At 43.9% G+C, this 19,854-nt stretch overlaps 2 protein-coding genes across 2 annotated transcripts in view; one reads left to right on the top strand and one right to left on the bottom strand.

The window, feature by feature from the left end:
• Window positions 1–199: 199 nt before the first annotated feature.
• Window positions 200–12,117, top strand: cops3 (COP9 signalosome subunit 3). Its single transcript, XM_076266984.1, has 12 exons — window positions 200–530; window positions 1,372–1,501; window positions 2,095–2,207; window positions 2,389–2,438; window positions 3,025–3,117; window positions 3,631–3,810; window positions 4,165–4,305; window positions 4,572–4,745; window positions 7,396–7,482; window positions 10,493–10,606; window positions 10,716–10,796; window positions 10,976–12,117. The coding sequence occupies exons 1-12, from the start codon at window positions 476–478 to the stop codon at window positions 11,027–11,029; spliced, it is 1,272 nt and encodes a 423-aa protein (XP_076123099.1). The 5' UTR covers window positions 200–475; the 3' UTR covers window positions 11,030–12,117.
• Window positions 12,118–18,710: 6,593 nt separating this feature from the next.
• The window catches only part of LOC143103172 (cerebellar degeneration-related protein 2-like), a 10,397-nt gene continuing 9,253 nt past the window's right edge, over window positions 18,711–19,854 (bottom strand). Inside the window, exon 5 of the mRNA XM_076266981.1 lies at window positions 18,711–19,854. This exon is cut by the window's right edge and continues 356 nt beyond it. Within this exon, the coding sequence (XP_076123096.1) occupies window positions 19,205–19,854 (650 nt within the window). The 3' untranslated portion in view covers window positions 18,711–19,204.

The following is a 19,854-nucleotide window of genomic DNA, read 5'->3' as shown; positions in this document are numbered from 1 at the left end:
TTGCTTCTTCACTGTTTTGAAGGGGGGGGAAACAGATAAATGTGTCAATATGACTGGAATATCGCGTGTGGTGTAACTCGTCAATTTAATTCTTACAGTTTTCCACATGACTAAACAACATTTTCGAAGTAGGACATCTTCACTCACTAAATATCTTTGTTTTAATAAACCGGTAGTATCAGGTTTGTTGTTCCTGTGGTCACGACATACGGAAATTTAAGGAGATATTAGATAGAGTATCCTCATTTGATCCGGGCAGCAGTTTTGTACAAAACAACACCTTTGCAGACTGAGGGAAGAGATAATTCATTCTGCACTGCACGTGTTGTACATTATATCAGACGGAACCCACTTTCTCGCGAGATTAGGTGGTTGGTGGCGGCTGTGGCTGTGGCCCCGTCTGAAACTAGACGGAGTTGTTGCTGACATTTGAATGAAAACGTTGTGAAAAGTCACCCCGTAGACTCATGAAATAATGGCTTCAGCACTAGAACAGTTTGTGAATAATGTGCGGCAGCTCTCGGCGCAAGGTAAGCGTTCTTGATAATTCTATCCTCCCAAATAAACATTCAGGCAGTAGATGCTTTTGGTGGCTAGCATGTATTGCATTCCAGTTAGCTAGCTAATCAGATAGCTTTGTCACTGCACGGCAGCAAGGTTAGCTAGCTGGGAAGCTAGTTAGCTGACTAACTTGCTTTTTGCTTCATCATGTAAACAGTTATGGAATGGCAGTATCGTTATAGAGTTTGCTAGTTTAGAGTAATCTATGAATATTCAATATTTATGAAGACGCTCTGATGCCAAACAATGCCATTTTAGACAACTTGTAATTTTCATTCCGGTATTTCGTTCTGTATAACATTAATGATACAGCTAGCAAGCTAACCAGCTAAATGTCATCAACACAGTAAATTTCTTTGAGTTGTCATCTAATGGTTCCACCCCTTATTGACAAGGATTGGATAGCATTCATAAAAGTTCTCTGTAACTGGCTTACTAAACTTTCTATAACAGTCTAACGCTTCTTTGACGAGCTAATAGCGCAGGCCTTGACAGCTCGATTAAGCAGTTGTTTTTGATAGGTTGGGGACAGCAAGATCTTCCCCAGATATCAAATCAAGGCTGGTAAATGGTTTTGAGAATACACAAACACAGTATGCTCATAACTGCAATCAGATTTCATGAAGTGTATTAAAACAACTTTCAGGTTAAACACACGCTAAATGTGTTCAGGATCGTGTGTTTGCACAGTCTCAGCTCCACTGCTTACCATGTGTGCATTGTTTTGATCTGGTGCGCTGTTGTTTTGCAGTTGTGCCGTTCAACCGTAAACTCACACTGAACGTCCTGTGGTTCTCTCTCCTTCTCCAGGTCAGATGACCCAGCTGTGTGAACTGATCAATAAGAGCGGAGAGCTTCTGGCGAAGAACCTGTCGCACCTTGACACTGTCCTGGGGGCCCTGGACGTTCAAGAGCACTCGCTTGGGGTGCTGGCTGTGCTGTGAGTTGGTCCTCGTTGTGATAAATGTGGACCCTGAAGGGCTGTTTTCATGCTTTTGCGACCTAGCCATGATTCCAAGTAGGTGGTTTAGTGGCAAACCTTAGTAAGATAACCCAGAGGAAGTTGTAAACCTGACAATAGAACAGCCCAGGGCTTCAATCTCCAAACTAAACAAAGCCAAAGGGCCCTTCTATTAGGGGGTTTACCACTTCCTCTGGGTTAACTTATCCAGGTCTGTCACTACTTGGAATACAACCCTGGTGTTATATTCACACTCAGATATGTTGACATGTGACCATAAATCTTTAAGTGATCATATTACGAAACAGTCAAAGTGAGATATTCCACAGTCCGTTCCTCATGGAACATGTACATAGTAACTGATGGTTGTTACAGATTTGCATTTGATAACAACTTGATGAATGTATTGAACTGCCCTGTACCACACGCTCCTAAAAAGAATAGTTGTTAAAGACATTCGTATACTTACAACTATAGTTGCCGATTTGTCAAAGTGGATCCAGTTATGTTTAGTGCAGTGGGATTTACTGCTTCACAAGCCCATTATGTTTTTGTTCTTTTCATTTGCTAAGGTTTGTGAAGTTCTCCATGCCAAACATCCCCGACTTTGAGACTCTGTTCTCTCAGGTCCAGTTGTTCATTAGCACTTGCAATGGAGAGCACATCAGATATGCAACTGACACGTGTGAGTTACCCTTCCCAATGTTAATGTCGTGGATGCTCCAATCCTCTGTTATCCTTCCCGATGTTAATGTTGTGGATGCTCCAATCCTCTGTTATCCTTCCCGATGTTAATGTCGTGGATGCTCCAATCCTCTGATATCCTTCGGTAATCCCATGCTCTGTCTGTGTTTGTTTCCTCACAGTTGCTGGCCTCTGCCATCAGTTAACAAATGCCCTGGTGGAACGGAAGCAGGTAAGTTCACCATTAACCCATTTACTCCTAAAATGCCTGCTAAAAACGCCTATAGAATCCTATGGCTTTCTAGACTAAATAACCTTATTTCCTGAGGGTTTTCTGAAAACATATTAAAAATTGTCAACGTCTACCAAAATGTAATATCTAAGCCTCTGTAGCACCTAGAAACATGAAATAAAAAGCATGCTGCGCTACGCAGCATCCAGCGGGAGGGTCAATGTTGCGCTACGCAGCATCCAGCAGGAGGGTCAATGTTGCGTCATGCAGCATCCAGCGCGAATGGGTTAATCTGATTAGTCTTTCATTAATCTAATTTCCAAAACTCTCTTTTGATTTAATTAGATGGATAGCCACTTGGTTCACAAGTCACATTTGTTTGAACTGATCTAGCAGGCACTGACTGCAACTGTAGTTCTATGCAGACACACTTAGTCAGTGTGTGGGCTCTTTTGAAAGCCCTACAGAGACAGTTAGGCAGATGTGGCAGATACTGTAGTCCCTCTGTCATAACATTTCTGTTCATGTTGTGTTTCTGTTTCCCCTTCTCTTCTCCTCTCATTCTTCCCCTGCGTGTCCCCCTCAGCCTCTACGTGGCGTCAGCATCCTGAAGCAGGCCATAGACAAAATGCAGATGAACGCCAACCAGCTTACCTCAGTGCATGCAGACATGTGCCAGGTGAGTGTGCGTGTGCCAGGTGCATCACCACATACCAGACACCGGTCCAGGATGGCACTGCAAGTGGCGTTAGTTGTCATCTCAGCAAAGTTTGTTTTGTGATGTCTGTGTGTCATTTCCTTCAACACATTGCTGCCTAAATGAGAAAAGGTATTTGATGATCCTGGTGAACATGTTCAGGTTAAACTTGTTAGAATTTACTTATATCATTTCTGTCTGGATTCGGGTACAGCTCCCCCTGTGGGTAAAGCATCTCTCTTGCCCCCCCCTTTGTTAGCTTGTTGTAATTAACCAGACTTTAGGATTCAAGTAACAATGTTTCTGACCTCCTTGATCAAGAAAACAACAGCAACTTGCATTTATATAGAGCTTTTCAAGACACCCAAAGCGCTTCACAGTGATGTGGGAACCTCACTAACCACCACCAAAAGTCAAGCCATGAGGCCACATGTGACCGTACACATGTCCTTCCTGTCACGTTGCTCATTGTCACTTCCTGTTTGGCCACGGTAGCTCTGCCTGTTAGCGAAGTGTTTCAAGCCGGCCGTCCCCTACCTGGACCTGGACATGATGGACATCTGCAAGGAGAACGGAGCCTACGACGCCAAGCACTTCCTGTGTTACTACTACTATGGGGGCATGATCTACACCGGCCTCAAGAACTTTGAACGAGCACTGTATTTTTATGAACAGGTGAGTGGATGTGTGATTTGGGCTGTTAGAATTCGTCACTCAATTGTTATGAACAGGTAATGGCCCTTCTGAGAGGTTTGGGTATGCTGGTATTTGATGTGTGGTTTGGGTTGTTGCTATTTACCTCTGAGTTCGGGAGGTTTCAGTGAACAAATATAGAAGAATGTTTTATCTTATTTTTTATTCAGTATTAGTTAGGAAAATGTTGAATATAACATAATTGCTAGTTCATTAATGCTATGGGCTTCCAGAGTTACTGGGAATTGTACCTCCTTCTCTGTGATGGCTCTGTGTTTCTGGGTGTAGTTGGGATGTACTTATTCATTAGTGTGTGTGCACCAAATCTCTTTACAGGCCATAACCACTCCAGCAATGGCGGTCAGCCACATTATGCTCGAAGCGTATAAGAAGTACATCCTGGTGTCCCTCATTCTCCACGGCAAGATGCAGCAGCTGCCCAAGTACACGTCCCAGATCGTGGGCAGGTTCATCAAGGTGAGGGACCTCATGAGAGTCTGGGGGTCAGACACGCTTCCTGCCTGATGGGGGTGGGCAAACTGTATCACGATATTTCATGGTATATTTTGCATGGGCTGTAATGGTAGCATTCACCGAATTACATTTACTGCTGCTAGGGTGCGTCTAGATTTCTAGGCTAGGCTACAGGTTAATACATGTCTAATGTGTCAAATTGCAGAATGCCAGTGTATTGGTGACTAAAGGTTAATAAATGTCTATTTGTGTGTGTGTGTGTGTGTTAGCCCCTGAGTAACGCGTATCACGAGTTGGCCCAGGTGTACACCACCAACAATCCAGCGGAGCTGCGCGGCCTCTTGACCAAGCACGGCGAGGTGTTCGCCCGCGACAGCAACACAGGGCTGGTCAAGCAGTGCCTGTCCTCCCTCTACAAGAAGAACATCCAGCGGCTAACCAAGGTCTGAACCCGCCCATGCAGCTCAGCTGCAAACACACACACACACGCAGCTCAGCTGCAAACACACACACACACAGCTAGGCTGCAAACACACACACACACACACACGCAGCTCAGCTGCAAACAAACACACACACACGCAGCTCAGCTGCAAACACACACACACACACACAGCTAGGTTGCAAACACACACACACACACACACACACGCAGCTCAGCTGCACACACACACACACGCAGCTCAGCTGCAAACACACACACACACACAGCTAGGCTGCAAACACACACACACACACACACGCAGCTCAGCTGCACACACACACACACGCAGCTCAGCTGCAAACACACACACACACAGGTAGTCAGGCACACCTAGACAAGCGCAGGTGGACAGGGCATATACATTACCGTTCAGAAGTTGGAGTCACTTAGAAATGTCCTTGTTTTCATCATTAATGTTGTAAATGATTGTTGTAGAAAGAAATGGCTGATCTTTAATCTAATATCTACATACAGCGGGGAAAATAAGTATTGAACACGTCAACATTTTTTTCAGTAAGTATACTTCCAGTGAGGCTATTCGCATGAAATTTTCACCAGACATTAGTATTAACTTAGGTAATCCACACATATATAAAAATCCAAACATTAATGTCTAAAAGTAGAGTTATGAGTAAAAAAGTGGAATGACACAGGAAAAAAGTATTGAACACACTAAGAAAAAGCAGTACACAAAGGCAAGGAATGGCAAGGAACAAACTGGAATCTATAAGTATTTAGAGAAATTATCCCTCCTATCTGTGCAAATTGATATAAACTGGGTTAGTACATACTGGTGGGCTATAAAAAGGTTTTTTGTTACCAAGGTGTCACACAAGAAACATTTCATGATGGGCAAAAGCAAAGAGCCCTCCCAAGACCTTTGCAACCTTATTGTTGCAAAACATATCAATGGAACTGGTTACAGATGCACTTCAAAACTTCTGAATCATCCAGCAAGCAGTATTGGAGCCATTATCTGCAAGTGGAAGGAACATCAATGCATCATCAACTGGCCATGCACAGGATCTCCTTGCAAGATTTCTGACCAGGAAGTCAGAAGGATAGTCAGAAGTGTAGCCGAAGATCCAAGGACCACTCAGAGAAAGCTCCAGAAAGACTTGGAGGCAGCAGGTACAATTTTTACAGAGAAAATCATAGGTAATGCACTCCACCACCATGGCCTCTACGCACGCTCATCCCGCATGACTCTTTTGCTGAAGAAAAACATGTCAAACCTTGTTGAAAGTTTGCTACACAACATTTGGACAATCCTATGCAATACTGAGAGAATGTATTCTGGTTAAAAATGTAACTTTTTGGATGTCATACTACACACCATATTTGGAGGAGAAATGGCACTGTGCATCACCCTAAAAATACCCTACCAACAGTGAGGTTTGGAGGTGGTGGCATCATGGTGTGGGCTGTTTTTCATGTCATGGTACTAGCAGACTTCATACAGTTGAAGGAATGATGAATGGAGTCATTTTTTTCTGGGAGAATCTTTACATCCACCAGGATGATGAGGATGAGACATGGCTAGACCTTCCAGCAGGACAATGATCCTAACCATTCAGCAAAGGAAACTCTCAATTGGTTTCAGAGAAAGGAAATCAAGGCCCTGACTTCAATTCAATTGAACAGTTTTGGAAGTTAACTAAAGATCAGGATTTACAAGAGGGACCCCTGAAATCTTCAATATTAAAGGACTATCTGTTTAAAAGAATGGGCCAAACTCACACCAGAATACTCTGACTGATTAGTTTCATCATACAGGAAATACCTTGAAGCTGTCATTACGAATAAAGGCTTTTCCACAAAGTATTTAAGAAATTTCAGCAGGCGTGTTCAATACTTTTTTCCTGTGTCATTCCACTTTATTGCACATAACTCTACCTATGGACTTTAATGTTTGGATTTTTTTATATGGGTGGATTATCTGAGTTAATACTAATGTCTGGTCTGACTGGTCTGGTCTGTCTGACTAAATCTCATGCAAATAGCCTCATTGGAAGTATACTTACTGAAAAAAATGTTGACGTGTTCAATACTTATTTTCCCCGCTGTAAGTATACAGATGCCCATTATCAGCAACCGTTCATCCAATGTTCCAAAGGCACATTCTGTTTACTAATCTGATATCATTATAAAAAGGCTAATTAAGAAAACATTGGAGAACCCTCTTGCAATTATGTAAGCACATAATGTAATCTAAAAAGTGCTGCCCTAATTTAAAAAAAACAATGCAACTGATCTCAGCTGGTATAGCATGGAATGGAAATGTCTTAAGTGACCCCAAACTTTTGAACGGCAGTGTAGGCATACAGCACCCTCCACATTTATTGCTAGTTTAGTTTATTATATTTTGTTAGGGGTGCCAGTAGTTGTGGCACAAGATTATTTTGTCTACCTCTTTTTACTCATCTTTAGTGAGGGTGCTGTACACCTAACAAATGTGGTGAAAACATGACGAACGGGACTAATCTCTTCCTCAAAATCATAAGGAAACATAGGTTAAAAGAAAAATAGTCCCTTGAATGTGCTGCAACCATGTTTAATTGGGTGTTTTGGCACACCATATGTGGTTCTCTTGTGTGTGTGTTTTTTAGACGTTCTTGACGCTGTCCCTACAAGACATGGCAAGTCGAGTGCAGCTGTCTGGACCTCAGGAAGCAGAGAAGTACGTCCTACACATGGTGAGCCTCCTCGTCTCGTCTCGCTTGTCTTTCTCTCGGCTTCCCAGCATGTCTCACCCTCATGTGTTCATTCTCACCGGCCCAGCATGTCCCACCCTCATGTGTTCATTCTCACCGGCCCAGCATGTCCCACCCTCATGTGTTCATTCTCACCGGCCCAGCATGTCCCACCCTCATGTGTTCATTCTCACCGGCCCAGCATGTCCCACCCTCATGTGTTCATTCTCACCGGCCCAGCATGTCCCACCCTCATGTGTTCATTCTCACCGGCCCAGCATGTCCCACCCTCATGTGTTCATTCTCACCGGCCCAGCATGTCCCACCCTCATGTGTTCATTTTCACCGGCCCAGCATGTCTCACTCTCATGTGTTCATCTCTCATCTCACCGGCCCAGTATGTCTCACCCTCATGTGTTCATCTCTCATCTCACCGGCCCAGTATGTCTCACCCTCATGTGTTCATCTCTCATCTCACCGGCCCAGTATGTCTCACCCAGAGTTTCCGCTAGAAAAAAATGGTGCTGGTCAAAGTGACCGGCAGAGGTTTCGTTTTCCTGACATTTTGATGATATGCCGGTCAAATATCCTATTATCCCTTCTTAATTAGTCAAATTGAGGAAAACTGGAGACAGGCTATGTAGCTTAAAGAATGACATAATCAGGCTGTATAGAATGCAACATGTTCATTAGCCTAACTTAAACATGCCTAACAAGATCTAGCCAGTATCTTTTCATGGACAGCAAGCGTCCGCTTCGTTTGTCGTTTTAAAAAGGCTACGTTGTTTGTTGCTGCTACCCACGTTATCTCCAGTGGTGACTGTTTAACTTACACAGATGCGCACACACAAGAATGAGCGCTCACACCACTACCCCCTAATGCTATGCCTCTTTATTTGATAACAATAAATTAAGAAATGTTTCATATTCTGGGAAATGTTTAGTTTCTTTTTCTTTTGGCCGCGGTTCAATAATAGGCTACCGTTTAATTGTGCCAGAAATGATCCGCGGACCAGTAATTGCCTCGTCGAGGAGGCCCTGCAGATCATAGACAGAGAACGCATAGGCCTACTGTATGCTTTGGGTAAAGAACACTTTGCATGTCCAGTGTACACGGAGAATGACAGTGTCTCGGAGCGTCCGCACCCCCCGCAACTCCACTTCCAATGTCACTGATTCCGACAGATACGCCCGACACTTCTGCTTTTTATCTGGTGGTGGTGGAGTTGACCGGACATCTGAGGCTTCGGACGTTACCAATTTATCATCATCCATCGCGTCTGGCCTCTGAAAAAACTTTTAAGGCTAGTCTGCCTGGGCCTGGCCATGTTTGAATCGCCTCACTCATGTTCGTTGTTTAACATGGACGTTTTAAGCGTGCGCTTCCTATTTGAAATGCAGCATAGTGTTGTTTAATAGCTTACTTTTCAAACGGTAGAGCCTGTTCATTTAAAAACATAGCCAGAGGACGTAAAATATAGGCTTACATATTAAGGCTTATTCTCAAATTCAGATTGCATTAGGGGACGGGATTATTAGCCAATTTCAATCGGACAATTTGACCGGAGAGATTTAATTTTGTCGGACATTTCATTTTTTTTTCGGCCAATGTCCGGTAATTACCGGACAACGGAAACCCTGGTCTCACTCTCATGTGTTCATCTCTCATCTCACCGGCCCAGTGTGTCTCACCCTCATGTGTTCATTTCTCATCTCACCGGCCCAGCGTGTCTTACTCTCATGTGTTCATCTCTCATCTCACCGGCCCAGCGTGTCTCACTCTCATGTGTTCATTTCTCATCTCACCGGCCCAGTGTGTCTCACCCTCATGTGTTCATCTCTCATCTCACCGGCCCAGCGTGTCTCACTCTCATGTGTTCATCTCTCATCTCACCGGCCCAGCGTGTCTCACTCTCATGTGTTCATCTCTCATCTCACCGGCCCAGTATGTCTCACCCTCATGTGTTCATCTCTCATCTCACCGGCCCAGCGTGTCTCACTCTCATGTGTTCATCTCTCATCTCACCGGCCCAGTATGTCTCACCCTCATGTGTTCATCTCTCATCTCACCGGCCCAGCGTGTCTCACTCTCATGTGTTAATCTCTCATCTCACCGGCCCAGCGTGTCTCACTCTCATGTGTTCATCTCTCATCTCACCGGCCCAGTATGTCTCACCCTCATGTGTTCATCTCTCATCTCACCAGCCCAGTATGTCTCACCCTCATATCGGCCCAGCGTGTCTCACCCTCATGTGTTCATTCTCACCGGCCCAGCATGTCTCACTCTCAGGGCTAAGCTGCACCAGGCGCGTAACGACTCCCACACACAGTTGCGTGCGGTGCAGTGCTGGAGACGCAATCCCGTCCACTTCACATGGGCTAACGTCATCCGTTGCCCAACTGAATTGTGGGTCCGTTGCGTCGCGTTGCTCCCGTCGCTTGCGTCGAAAAGTTCAACTTTGTAGATTTGTACGCTGTAGTTGTCAGATTTGATCTGATGGTCATTTCTTCCCTTATACCCATACTTGTTGACTGTGTGTTTGTCATGATTTACAAGAATCAGAATAACGCATTTTAATGCAGATTTTTAAGGCTTCCCAAACTGATAAATTGTTTGTGGACGCAGATCGGATTTAATCGCGTAATCCCGAAAACCCGTGTCGAAACTGATTCGATGTACCGGTAGTGTAGCTGGGCCTCATATGTCTACTCAGGCCCAGCCGTCTGACTGAATCACAGTGGCAGTTTAGTTAAGTGGTGTATCAAATCATCAGGGTGGAATAGTACAGTTTGTCCACATATAGTACGCAAAAAGCAAATTGTTTTTTGATACGGTTTATTCAATTTTTTTGTTGTTTTGAGTTCACTACAAATTAGTCGTAGAACACAAACAAATGATCTGAGGAGGATTAGATGTCTTAAGGGCCATTGGGGAGAGGCCTTTTAGTTTGCCTCTACAACACCTCATGAACAGACAATTAAGAAAGTGTAACCTTTGATGGTGTGTTTACAGATTGAAGATGGTGAAATCTACGCTAGTATTAACCAGAGAGACGGCATGGTCTGTTTCCACGACAACCCTGAAAAATACAACAACCCTGCAATGCTTCACAAAATCGATCAGGAGGTTAGTACTGGCCCTTCTCACACCACTAGCTGCCTGTGTGGGAGTGTGTGTGGACTAAACTGCTAATGGTGTGTTTGTGTGATGTGGCGTATGTGTGTGCCCTCTCTAGATGCTGAAATGCATTGAGTTGGATGAGAGGCTGAAGTCTATGGATCAGGAGATTACAGTCAACCCTCAGTTTGTGCAGAAGGTAGGTGCTGGTCATGACACAGAGGGGGTTTTAAGCCTGATGGCTCTTCCATTCCACCCAATTTTAGGTTGAATGTATTTATGTATGTTTGTACAGTGTTATCAGGTGTCATGGTTTGAGAACTGATCCAATAGATGGGTGTTTAACCTCTCTCTCTCTCTCTCTCTCTCTCTCTGTAGAGTATGGGAACACAGGAAGACGACGTCGGCAGCAAGACCTCCAGCTACTCCTGAGGGCCTGTGGCGCCCCCTGGCTGTGGCTTAGTGCCCAATGATTCAGTATGGACAATATTCATGGAAAACTATACACGTGAATCATTTGTTTATTTCCCCCCCCCCCCCCCATTCCACCCTCCCATGAAGCCCCCCACAAACACACACACACACACACACACACACACACACACACACACACACACACATGGACACACCCGGACACCCACCAGACACACACATATGTACACATGTACATATATACATACACCCATCCACGCATCAAAAGCGTTTTTTGTCAGTGTTTTTATTTATCGATGTGGAGCTGGAAGAGCAGATCCTGTTTTAACCAAAATTAAACACAACGCGTCCCAGCCGGCAGCTAACTCTGGCCCGACATGGACCTGGATCTGCGCCCAGTTTAGCTCCGGTCCACTCGATCGGCTCTCAACCTGACCGGCCCGTGATCCGCTGATCCAGTAGCCATGCCAACGTCAGACTCCGCTGCCGCCAGGGGTGGTGATGATGATGTGATCCGATCCGATCCTCTTGGTTTCCGTACGGTGGTGACCCACACACACACACACACACACACACACACACACACACACACACACACACACCCACCACCCCCACCCTCCACTTCTCTTTGGCCTCCGTACGGTGGACACACACACACACACACCCACCACCCCCACCCTCCACTTCTCTTTGGCCTCCGTACGGTGGACACACACACACACCCACGCACGCACACACACACACACACGCACACCCTCCACCTTTCTGTGTTTCTCTTTGTAGACACTGGTTTGCTTTTCCTGTTTTTCTTTTTGCCTTATGCGGCTCTTCTGTAGGTGAACATGTATGGAATGCACATAACAACGACAACAACGACTACAAAAAAGAAAAGTCCCTCTCAGTGTGCTGTAGTTTGTTTGGTGTGGGTGTGGATGTGATTCAGCAGCAATGCTGTGGCAATGGAGGGTGGATTGGGTTGGAGGGTATCCACTGGTGGGGTTCTGTTTCCTTCAGCTCTTGGAGTGGGAAAAGAAGCATGTTATTTGATGGATAGCTCAACACATCATTAAAAAAATGTACAGCCTTCACTGAGGTGGGTTTTCATATTATTTAGTACAGCTGCAGTGGTGATCGTTGTTATCAAATCCCTTGGGGCCTCTGAAAGTCCTGTTGAATGACTAATAATATCAGAATGTTTATTTGTATCCAATGACAACAGTCCAGACGGTCAGCAGAACAGAGACGGCACTTCCTGGTGCAAAGTTCAAAGTCACTAGAGAAATAACAAGTGGAAAAGAATACCGCAGACAGTCTAAATATCTATGTCTACGACGCCAAATGAAAGTGCATTGCAAATGAAAATGATGAATTTGACTATATTTTGAATTTGATGCCAGCAATGTTTCTAAAAAAGTCAGGATGGGTATATTTACTACTGTTCTGCCTTACCCTTTCATTTAACAACATTCTGTAAATGTTTAGGAACTGAGGAGACCAGTTGCTAGAGTTTTGAGAATGAAATGTCCCATTCCTTACAGTTGCTCAACAGTATGGGTATGGGTAGTCAACCATTGATCTCAATACAAATTTTAAGTTTTTGCCTGAAATTGCACTGTGCCTATTTACAAGGGAATTGTTCCCACTTCTTTTGGGGCCTACCATCAAATGTTGGACCTCTATAGAAAGCTGAGAACCTCTTGTTTTCGTAGGAAACAGTCACAATAAATGTGTGATGTACTCACACAGAGTTACAGAGGCTAGAATATAGTTTTTTTCTTTCTGCCGGATTACAAGCATCTCTGAAACTGACCACATTTCAGCCCTCTAGGTCTCTTGATATCACTTAGAAACACAACTGAGCCCTAGCACCAGGTCTTGTGAAGTTGTGTGCAAAAGTAGAGCAATATAGAATGAAAATATGAGTGCTTTAGACTATTATTTGCCAAGGTATGCTTATGCGTTTTGTAAAATGCCTATGGAAACTCCCCATAGGACTTTTTGTTATACAAAATGCATACTGACAATCAAATGCTTACTGCACATGAACCCCTTTGTGTAGAAGCATAATCCTGGTCTCAAATGAAAGGTAACACTTTGAGGTTTCTTGTGAACTGTTTAGATTGTATGTCAGGTATTCTGATATAGACTGACTACACAAAATATGGAATAATTACAAAAAAGTCTCTTTTTGCATTTACTTTGTTGGTTCAATGAGTGTGTATAAGATAGACTATACATCTGTACAACTAATATTGGATAATACAACATGAAGATTCAATTTCTATGGATTCTTGTGAATATTTCAGGACCCAATATGTTGCATCTACCTGTGCTGCAGCTACACTGCAGCCAGAAGTCAGGGTAGCACCAAAAGCGGACATAGCAACAATACAATTGTTTTAAAATCAATTTAGATTTAGAATGATTTAGAATGTGGGGAGAGGGGGGTAACCGTCCCGCCGGCGGGACACTGAAGATTATGTGGTTTTTAATCATGTTTGCCATTCCATGATGCACCTAATTTGTCAGGTCTAGACTGCAGACAGGCCGTTTTAGCCAGAGGCGGACAGAGTACACAGCTTCATTACTTGAGTAAAAGTACAGATACCCTTTGCTAAATTTTACTCAAGTACAAGTAAAAGTACAACACTCAGATGTCTACTTAAGTAAAAGTACTGAAGTACTTGTTTTTAAAAGTACTTGAGTATCAAGAGTACAAGAGTAGCCTACATTTTCTAAATATTGCATTACTGCCACAGTGCTTACATTTATGTACAGAAACGTCCTACATGGAGTTATGAAAAATTTTAATGTTAATACCTTGGAGAATGTAAAAGGAATTGAAAGTAAAATCAAGTCATTTTCATCTTTTTACCATGTTGCCAGGGATGGGCAGTATTTCTAATACATGTATTTAAAATACGTATTTCAAGTACAAAATACTATTTTGTAATTGAAACACTTGAAGTGAAAACTATCATTAACTTGTTCAGAAAATTGAAATAGTCTGGCGAGGTGGGGCCACAGGTTGGCACATTCCCGGGATGGACCTGCTGCGTCTTCATCCATTGTTTCGTCCATGGTTTCGTCTCTTATCTAAATCTGACCATGGAGTTGACTTTGGCGGAAAGCTCAAGGTAATTGCTGATAGGTTGTCCCAATCAGTGGCGCCTGCACTATCCAATCACGTTTGAGAGGGAAACAACAAATTGAGGGTTTCCGAGATTCTTTTTTTTTTTAGAAGAAGTAACGGGTACTCATGGTTTTAGATAGAAATGTAGTGGAGTAAAGACTAAGGAGTACAATATTTTCCTTTTAAAATGTACTTGAGTAAAGTCATGAGTACTCCCCAAAAATGATACTCGCGTAAAGTACAGATCCCTCAAAATTGTACTCAAGTACTTTACTCAAGTAAATGTACTCCGTTACTGTCCGGCTCTGGTTTTAGCACCTGGACCTAGTGCCTTTTTGCAGCTAGATATGAGTTTATGAGATTCGCAAGTAATCACATTCTGCTTTTATTCACATTTTACACAACGTCCCAAGCTGCTTTCACCAACATGCCAGATAGGGCTGCAGTTACAGGATTTTGCCTCCAAGAGTCTCTTGTGTTCAGAAATCTTGGCTGATTCTCTGGGGGCATGTTGGTGCAAAGGCGATGTTCCACATGGAAAAGATATATTGTGAGAATAAACAACACAGACAAGGTGCTCTTTGTTATGACAGGTCTAAACCTTTACTACATCCTTTCAGCTTGCTTATTCTTGGCGATCATTTATGCAACCACTGCATGTTCTCAGTTATCAGGCTCCATGATGAGGAAGGAGGATTATGCTTCAGTAGATACAGGAAGAGCATGCAGAACACTGCAGTCTGTCCCCCCAGAAGTATTGCAGGAGACATCAACACTGCAGTCTGTCCCCCCAGAAGTATTGCAGGAGACATCAACACTGCAGTCTGTCCCCCAAGGACCCTCCATGCAGTATTTTGTTTGTTATTCAACTATTGAAAGGCCTCTATGATAATAATAATAATTAAAAAAAAAAACACATTCATTTAACCTTTATTGGGCTACATACAGCTTCGTAACTTAACAGTGCTGACCATGGTGTGTTTGTGCTCTAGGTCAGCCTTGTTTGGCTATATAAACCTGAAAGTGGTCAAAGCTCAAGCAGCTCAAGCTCTTTTGGTGCCTGTAACTATGCAAAGGCTCACTTGTTTGGCTATGGTAACCATGCAAGGTCAGACTTGTATAGCTCACTTGTTTGGCTATGGTAACCCCATGCAAAGTCAGACTTGTATAGCTCACTTGTTTGGCTATGGTAACCCAATGCAAGGTCAGACTTGTATAGCTCACTTGTTTGGCTATGGTAACCCCATGCAAAGTCAGACTTGTATAGCTTCTGTTGTGTTGTGTTGCACAGTGCTTCACACTGTGTGTTTGTGTGAGCCACAACAATAACGTTCACACTAAGTGACCTGAGCTGACACACTAAGAGACATGGCCACTTTCCTGTGCACGGATTAAGCCTGCTCCTGGCCAACATGCTCATTTTCAAAGAAATTCACCAACATTCTCTGTTAGACCAGGACTGGGCTTCATCCGTGTACAGGAACTCGGCCCATAAAGTACAGGACATCAGACAGGAGGGTTTGTGTCAATGCTTTAATTGTATAAAGAGCAAAACAGAGTGATTAAATCAGATACATTGAGCTTTGCAGAGTCGTTTTCAGTCACACTTGCTGACCCTGACGAGCCAAGCTGTCATCATTTCACATCAAATATAACTTAATATATTCATATCTTCCCAATATTCACCATTGGACAAAGTTGAGTAGGCTACATCCGAAGTGTTTGTCATCGTCAGAGAGTCGTATTTTCATAAAAGCGTGTTTAGATTCGAAAGCAGTACAGTACATTTTAAGAATGCACGGCTTCAGTTTTTCTTACAGAGGGTGGATGCGGAGGAAAGGGACTAGGCTATTATATTTGCTTTGCACACTAAAAAGCCCAATAAAGCAATAAGCAGGAGGAAAAGAAGCATTGTGTACACTGATATGATATGACATAGGCACCATAGAGTTATGTAACAAAGGGAATAAATGCTTTAGTACATGATTACACAAGGCTCACAGCTCTCTTACAAGTGCAAATGGGAGAGGGTCTGGAGTAATGACCAAAATACATACATACATCCACATACATACATACATCCACATACATACATACATACATCCACATACATAGATACACACAAACGCATACACCACGGTGCTGAAATTGGATGACACAGATTTCAATCTGTCATCAAAACTCATTATAAATCAAACCCCACCCATAACATCATCCGCTACCTAAAAATGATATTCCTGGAATGAAACATAAATGGAACTATAAGTAAATGAGTCTAATTTGAGAGAAAACTGAGAGAAGACAAAGTTAGATCAGAACCCAGTTGTACGATACTCTGAAATGTTGTGAGTTTTTATAATATGATATTAGCCTGTTTACTGTAGCTGAGCATGGATGAAAAATGGACACAAAATAGTCTCTCTTCAGATACTATAGAAGGAGTTATGCTTTGGTATCAATGTCTGCATGCCGCATGAGTCTAATGGATATCTGCTTTGCGGCAAAGAAATTGGCACAAGTATCCCACGTAAGAGGAAATCAGTGTTTGTCCAATCCCTCTATGGCATCCTGAAGGCATTCTTGAAGCAGCTTTAAGCAGGTTATAACATTTGTATTTGTGTGTTTGTATTTATTTCCCTGTGGTTCTATGGCACAATACATCAGGCTGTGGAACTCTGGTGGGAATTTCTGCTCTCATCGTGTGCTCTCCTCTTTTACAGAACACTTAAGAGACACAGAACCCATTCAGCTCTGATGCATGCATGAGTAAAAACAACACAACTCCATTTAGTAAACACACTAAGCTACATGATATAGCAAAAACAAAAGATATGCAAAAGGCTTGGAATGGTTTTTGGCAAGGCCTACACCCGTAATCAACACACTTCTTATAAATCGCTATTTATCTCTTTAGTGATGCAGATCATTTTCTTCATCTGTGATATCTAAACGTCTTAATATAATAAATATCACACTCCCTTTTATTCCTATTACTTTCAGAGTCTTCATATTTTATATTCCACTTCCTCCACAGAACAGGGTGGATGTACGTGCGGTTGTAACACCACAGGTTGGCATTAATTCCCGGCTACATCTCTCACTATTTTAGATACAGCCGAGTCACTGCATTGTGTGTGTGTGTGTGTGTGTGTGTGTGCGTGTGTGTGTGTGCATGTGTGTGTGTGTGTGGGGTGGGGGGTGGGGGGTTGCGGGGTGACCCTAAAAGTTAGGGATGCACAATATTGGATATCAATATCAATATGGATATGGACAACAATATCGATATTTCTGCTGATGTTCGATATGTTGACCTTTTCTAACTCATTTAGGCCAGTTAGCAAAGCCGATAACCAATTTATTTATATAAATCTTTTTTTTATTTCCTTTAAGGGTCTCTCCTGCACTAGAAGACTCATAAAAATGGAGATTTCAAACTATTTGAACAGATCTTGTATGATGCTTCACATAATGTTATGATCCTTGACACCCAAATAGGTTGTGCCGATAATAGTCTTGCTGATTCATCTGCCAGGAATGTTCATATCTGCCGACGCCGATAATACAATTCTTAAGCTGTTATCTGCCGATACCGATGTCTTACGGATAATATTGGTCATCCCTACTAAAAGCCTAACCCTAATTCCCTCCTCAATGGTCACTGCAGTTCCCCTTCAATGTCACATTACGCCCAGTTCACAGTCCCTTGTACTGTGGCATGAACTTCTGCCTCTAAGAAAGTTGTAAGTCTACTGTTTGTTGACCTGACGAGCACATCAGGAGGATTTGCGAGCGTGTGAGGCTGAGCCGGACCCTTGAGGTCAGTCAGAGCACAGCAGAGCGAAATAGAGCACGTACAGGCTGGATTCCAGCTCAATCACGGCTCAACGGAAAAATGCCAACGCAGACAGGTGTCTCACCGACTGGAAGGCCCATTTTGTTTTTAAAGGTTACTAAGTCACCTTAGTAATGCCGTGTATCAGTAAAGGTTACTAAGTCACCTTAGTAATGCCGTGTATCAGTAAAGGTTACTAAGTCACATGTATCAGTAAGAGAAGGTTGTGGGGAAAAAGCCTCAGGAATGCAAAATGGCATTTTCTGCAGGATCAGTGGTTACACTATACTTTTAGACTAGATCAGATTGTCCTGAAATGTGAAAGTCAGCACAAGTGGTTTTAAGTTCATGTTCCACGTAGTCATGTATGCAAAGGCAAAGATGATCAGTTATGCCTACAGTTGGCCATTTTGTTTGTTACTTTGAATAATAAATGATTTCAAATGCTTGACTCCAGTCAAATAGAGTTCTGAGCCAGGTAACTCAATTCCAGTACAGTTTTGCTTGGTTACGAACCAAACAGAAACTGTGCTTGGGTAATCTACATTTCAAATCCCCAAATTACATATTTTCATAGGTAATTTCAGAGGTTAACCAAATATGTAAATGATGTACCGGTATATGATATCAGCTGTCAAAGTAATGGGAAAATCAGCAAATCTAATGTCTTTGCATCATGGCCAAATTACACATTCATCTTCAGTTCCCTCCAAAGCATGTTAACTTTCCCACTGAATAACAAGTTGACACTTTTGAATGTGTCACTTATAACCACCGAATTACTTCACGTAGGAGTGTGTGTCTGTCTTGAGTGAGTTCGCCTAGAGTCTGTCGTAAATTTGACTGAAAGACCACTCCTTTAATTCCCTTAATGCATTTAAGTTTGTAAAAGTTGTCATAGCTGTAATAGTCTTTTCATAAGCTGTTTTTTTTCGCTGTGGAGTGATGAGTCCCTGAGGTGGAGCCCATTAGAGGATGACTTAATAATAGGACACCTGCAGGCTGTTTCACCTCAGCACAGGTGTGGTGGTACCTGCGATCGACTACCTGTCATTCCACAGGTGGCTACTCAAGGAGTCCCAGAGCGCTGGCTCATCTCCCGGCACCGACACCAAGCCATTAATCAAGTGAGTCTCTCTTCTGACCTTTGGGGAGACACAGGGTCCCAAACTATCTTATCATCCTACTGACCAGCCCTTTCTCTAAAACCTCATTTGTTGGACTTGCTGGACTTGCCCGTTTTGCCCGACTTGCCGGACTTCTTGGTGGACTTGATGTCGGTCTTGGTCTTCTGTATGCGGGAGAAGATCTCCTTGAACAGCGCCTTGTACTCGGGCGTGTTCTGACCACGCGCGTGACCCCCAGGGGCATCTGTGGCCTTAGCGCCCCCCTCTGGAGGTGCGGCGGTGGTGGTGGTGGAGGAGGAGGTGGAGGAAGAGGTGGAGGGTGGGGGCAGGTGCGTGTGGGCGTGGGGGCCCACGTAGCCGTCCTTGACGGAGGGGTCGCGTGAGACGGGGCGCGAGGTCTGGACAGCGGTGTGGCGGAGGCTCTCCTCGTGGCGCCGGCACTTGCCCAGCAGCTCCTCGTACTTCTCCAGCAGCGCGTGGTACTGCTCGTCCACCTCGCGCAGGATGGACATGCCGCGGCGGCGCACGCTGTTGGCGTGGAGCGCGTAGCTGCCCCTGCGGCGGCCGGAGGCGTCCCGTGACATCATGGCGTCCAGGGCCGTGTCGCTGCAGCTCTTGCGCACCGGGCTGGAGTTGGGCAGCTCGCCGCGGTCGTCCTCGAACACGCCGTCCTGCTCCTCGTACGCGCCGGCGTCGCCGCGTCGGTCTGCGGGGGTGTCGGTCTCCGGGGCGT

Source organism: Alosa pseudoharengus, unplaced genomic scaffold (genome assembly GCF_046254945.1).
Source record: "Alosa pseudoharengus isolate Yale_2024_CS ecotype anadromous, Long Island Sound unplaced genomic scaffold, YU_APseudo_1.1 YU_APseudo_1.1_scf_4, whole genome shotgun sequence".
Lineage (NCBI taxonomy): Eukaryota > Metazoa > Chordata > Actinopteri > Clupeiformes > Clupeidae > Alosa > Alosa pseudoharengus.
This window is presented reverse-complemented; position numbering and strand designations above follow the sequence as displayed.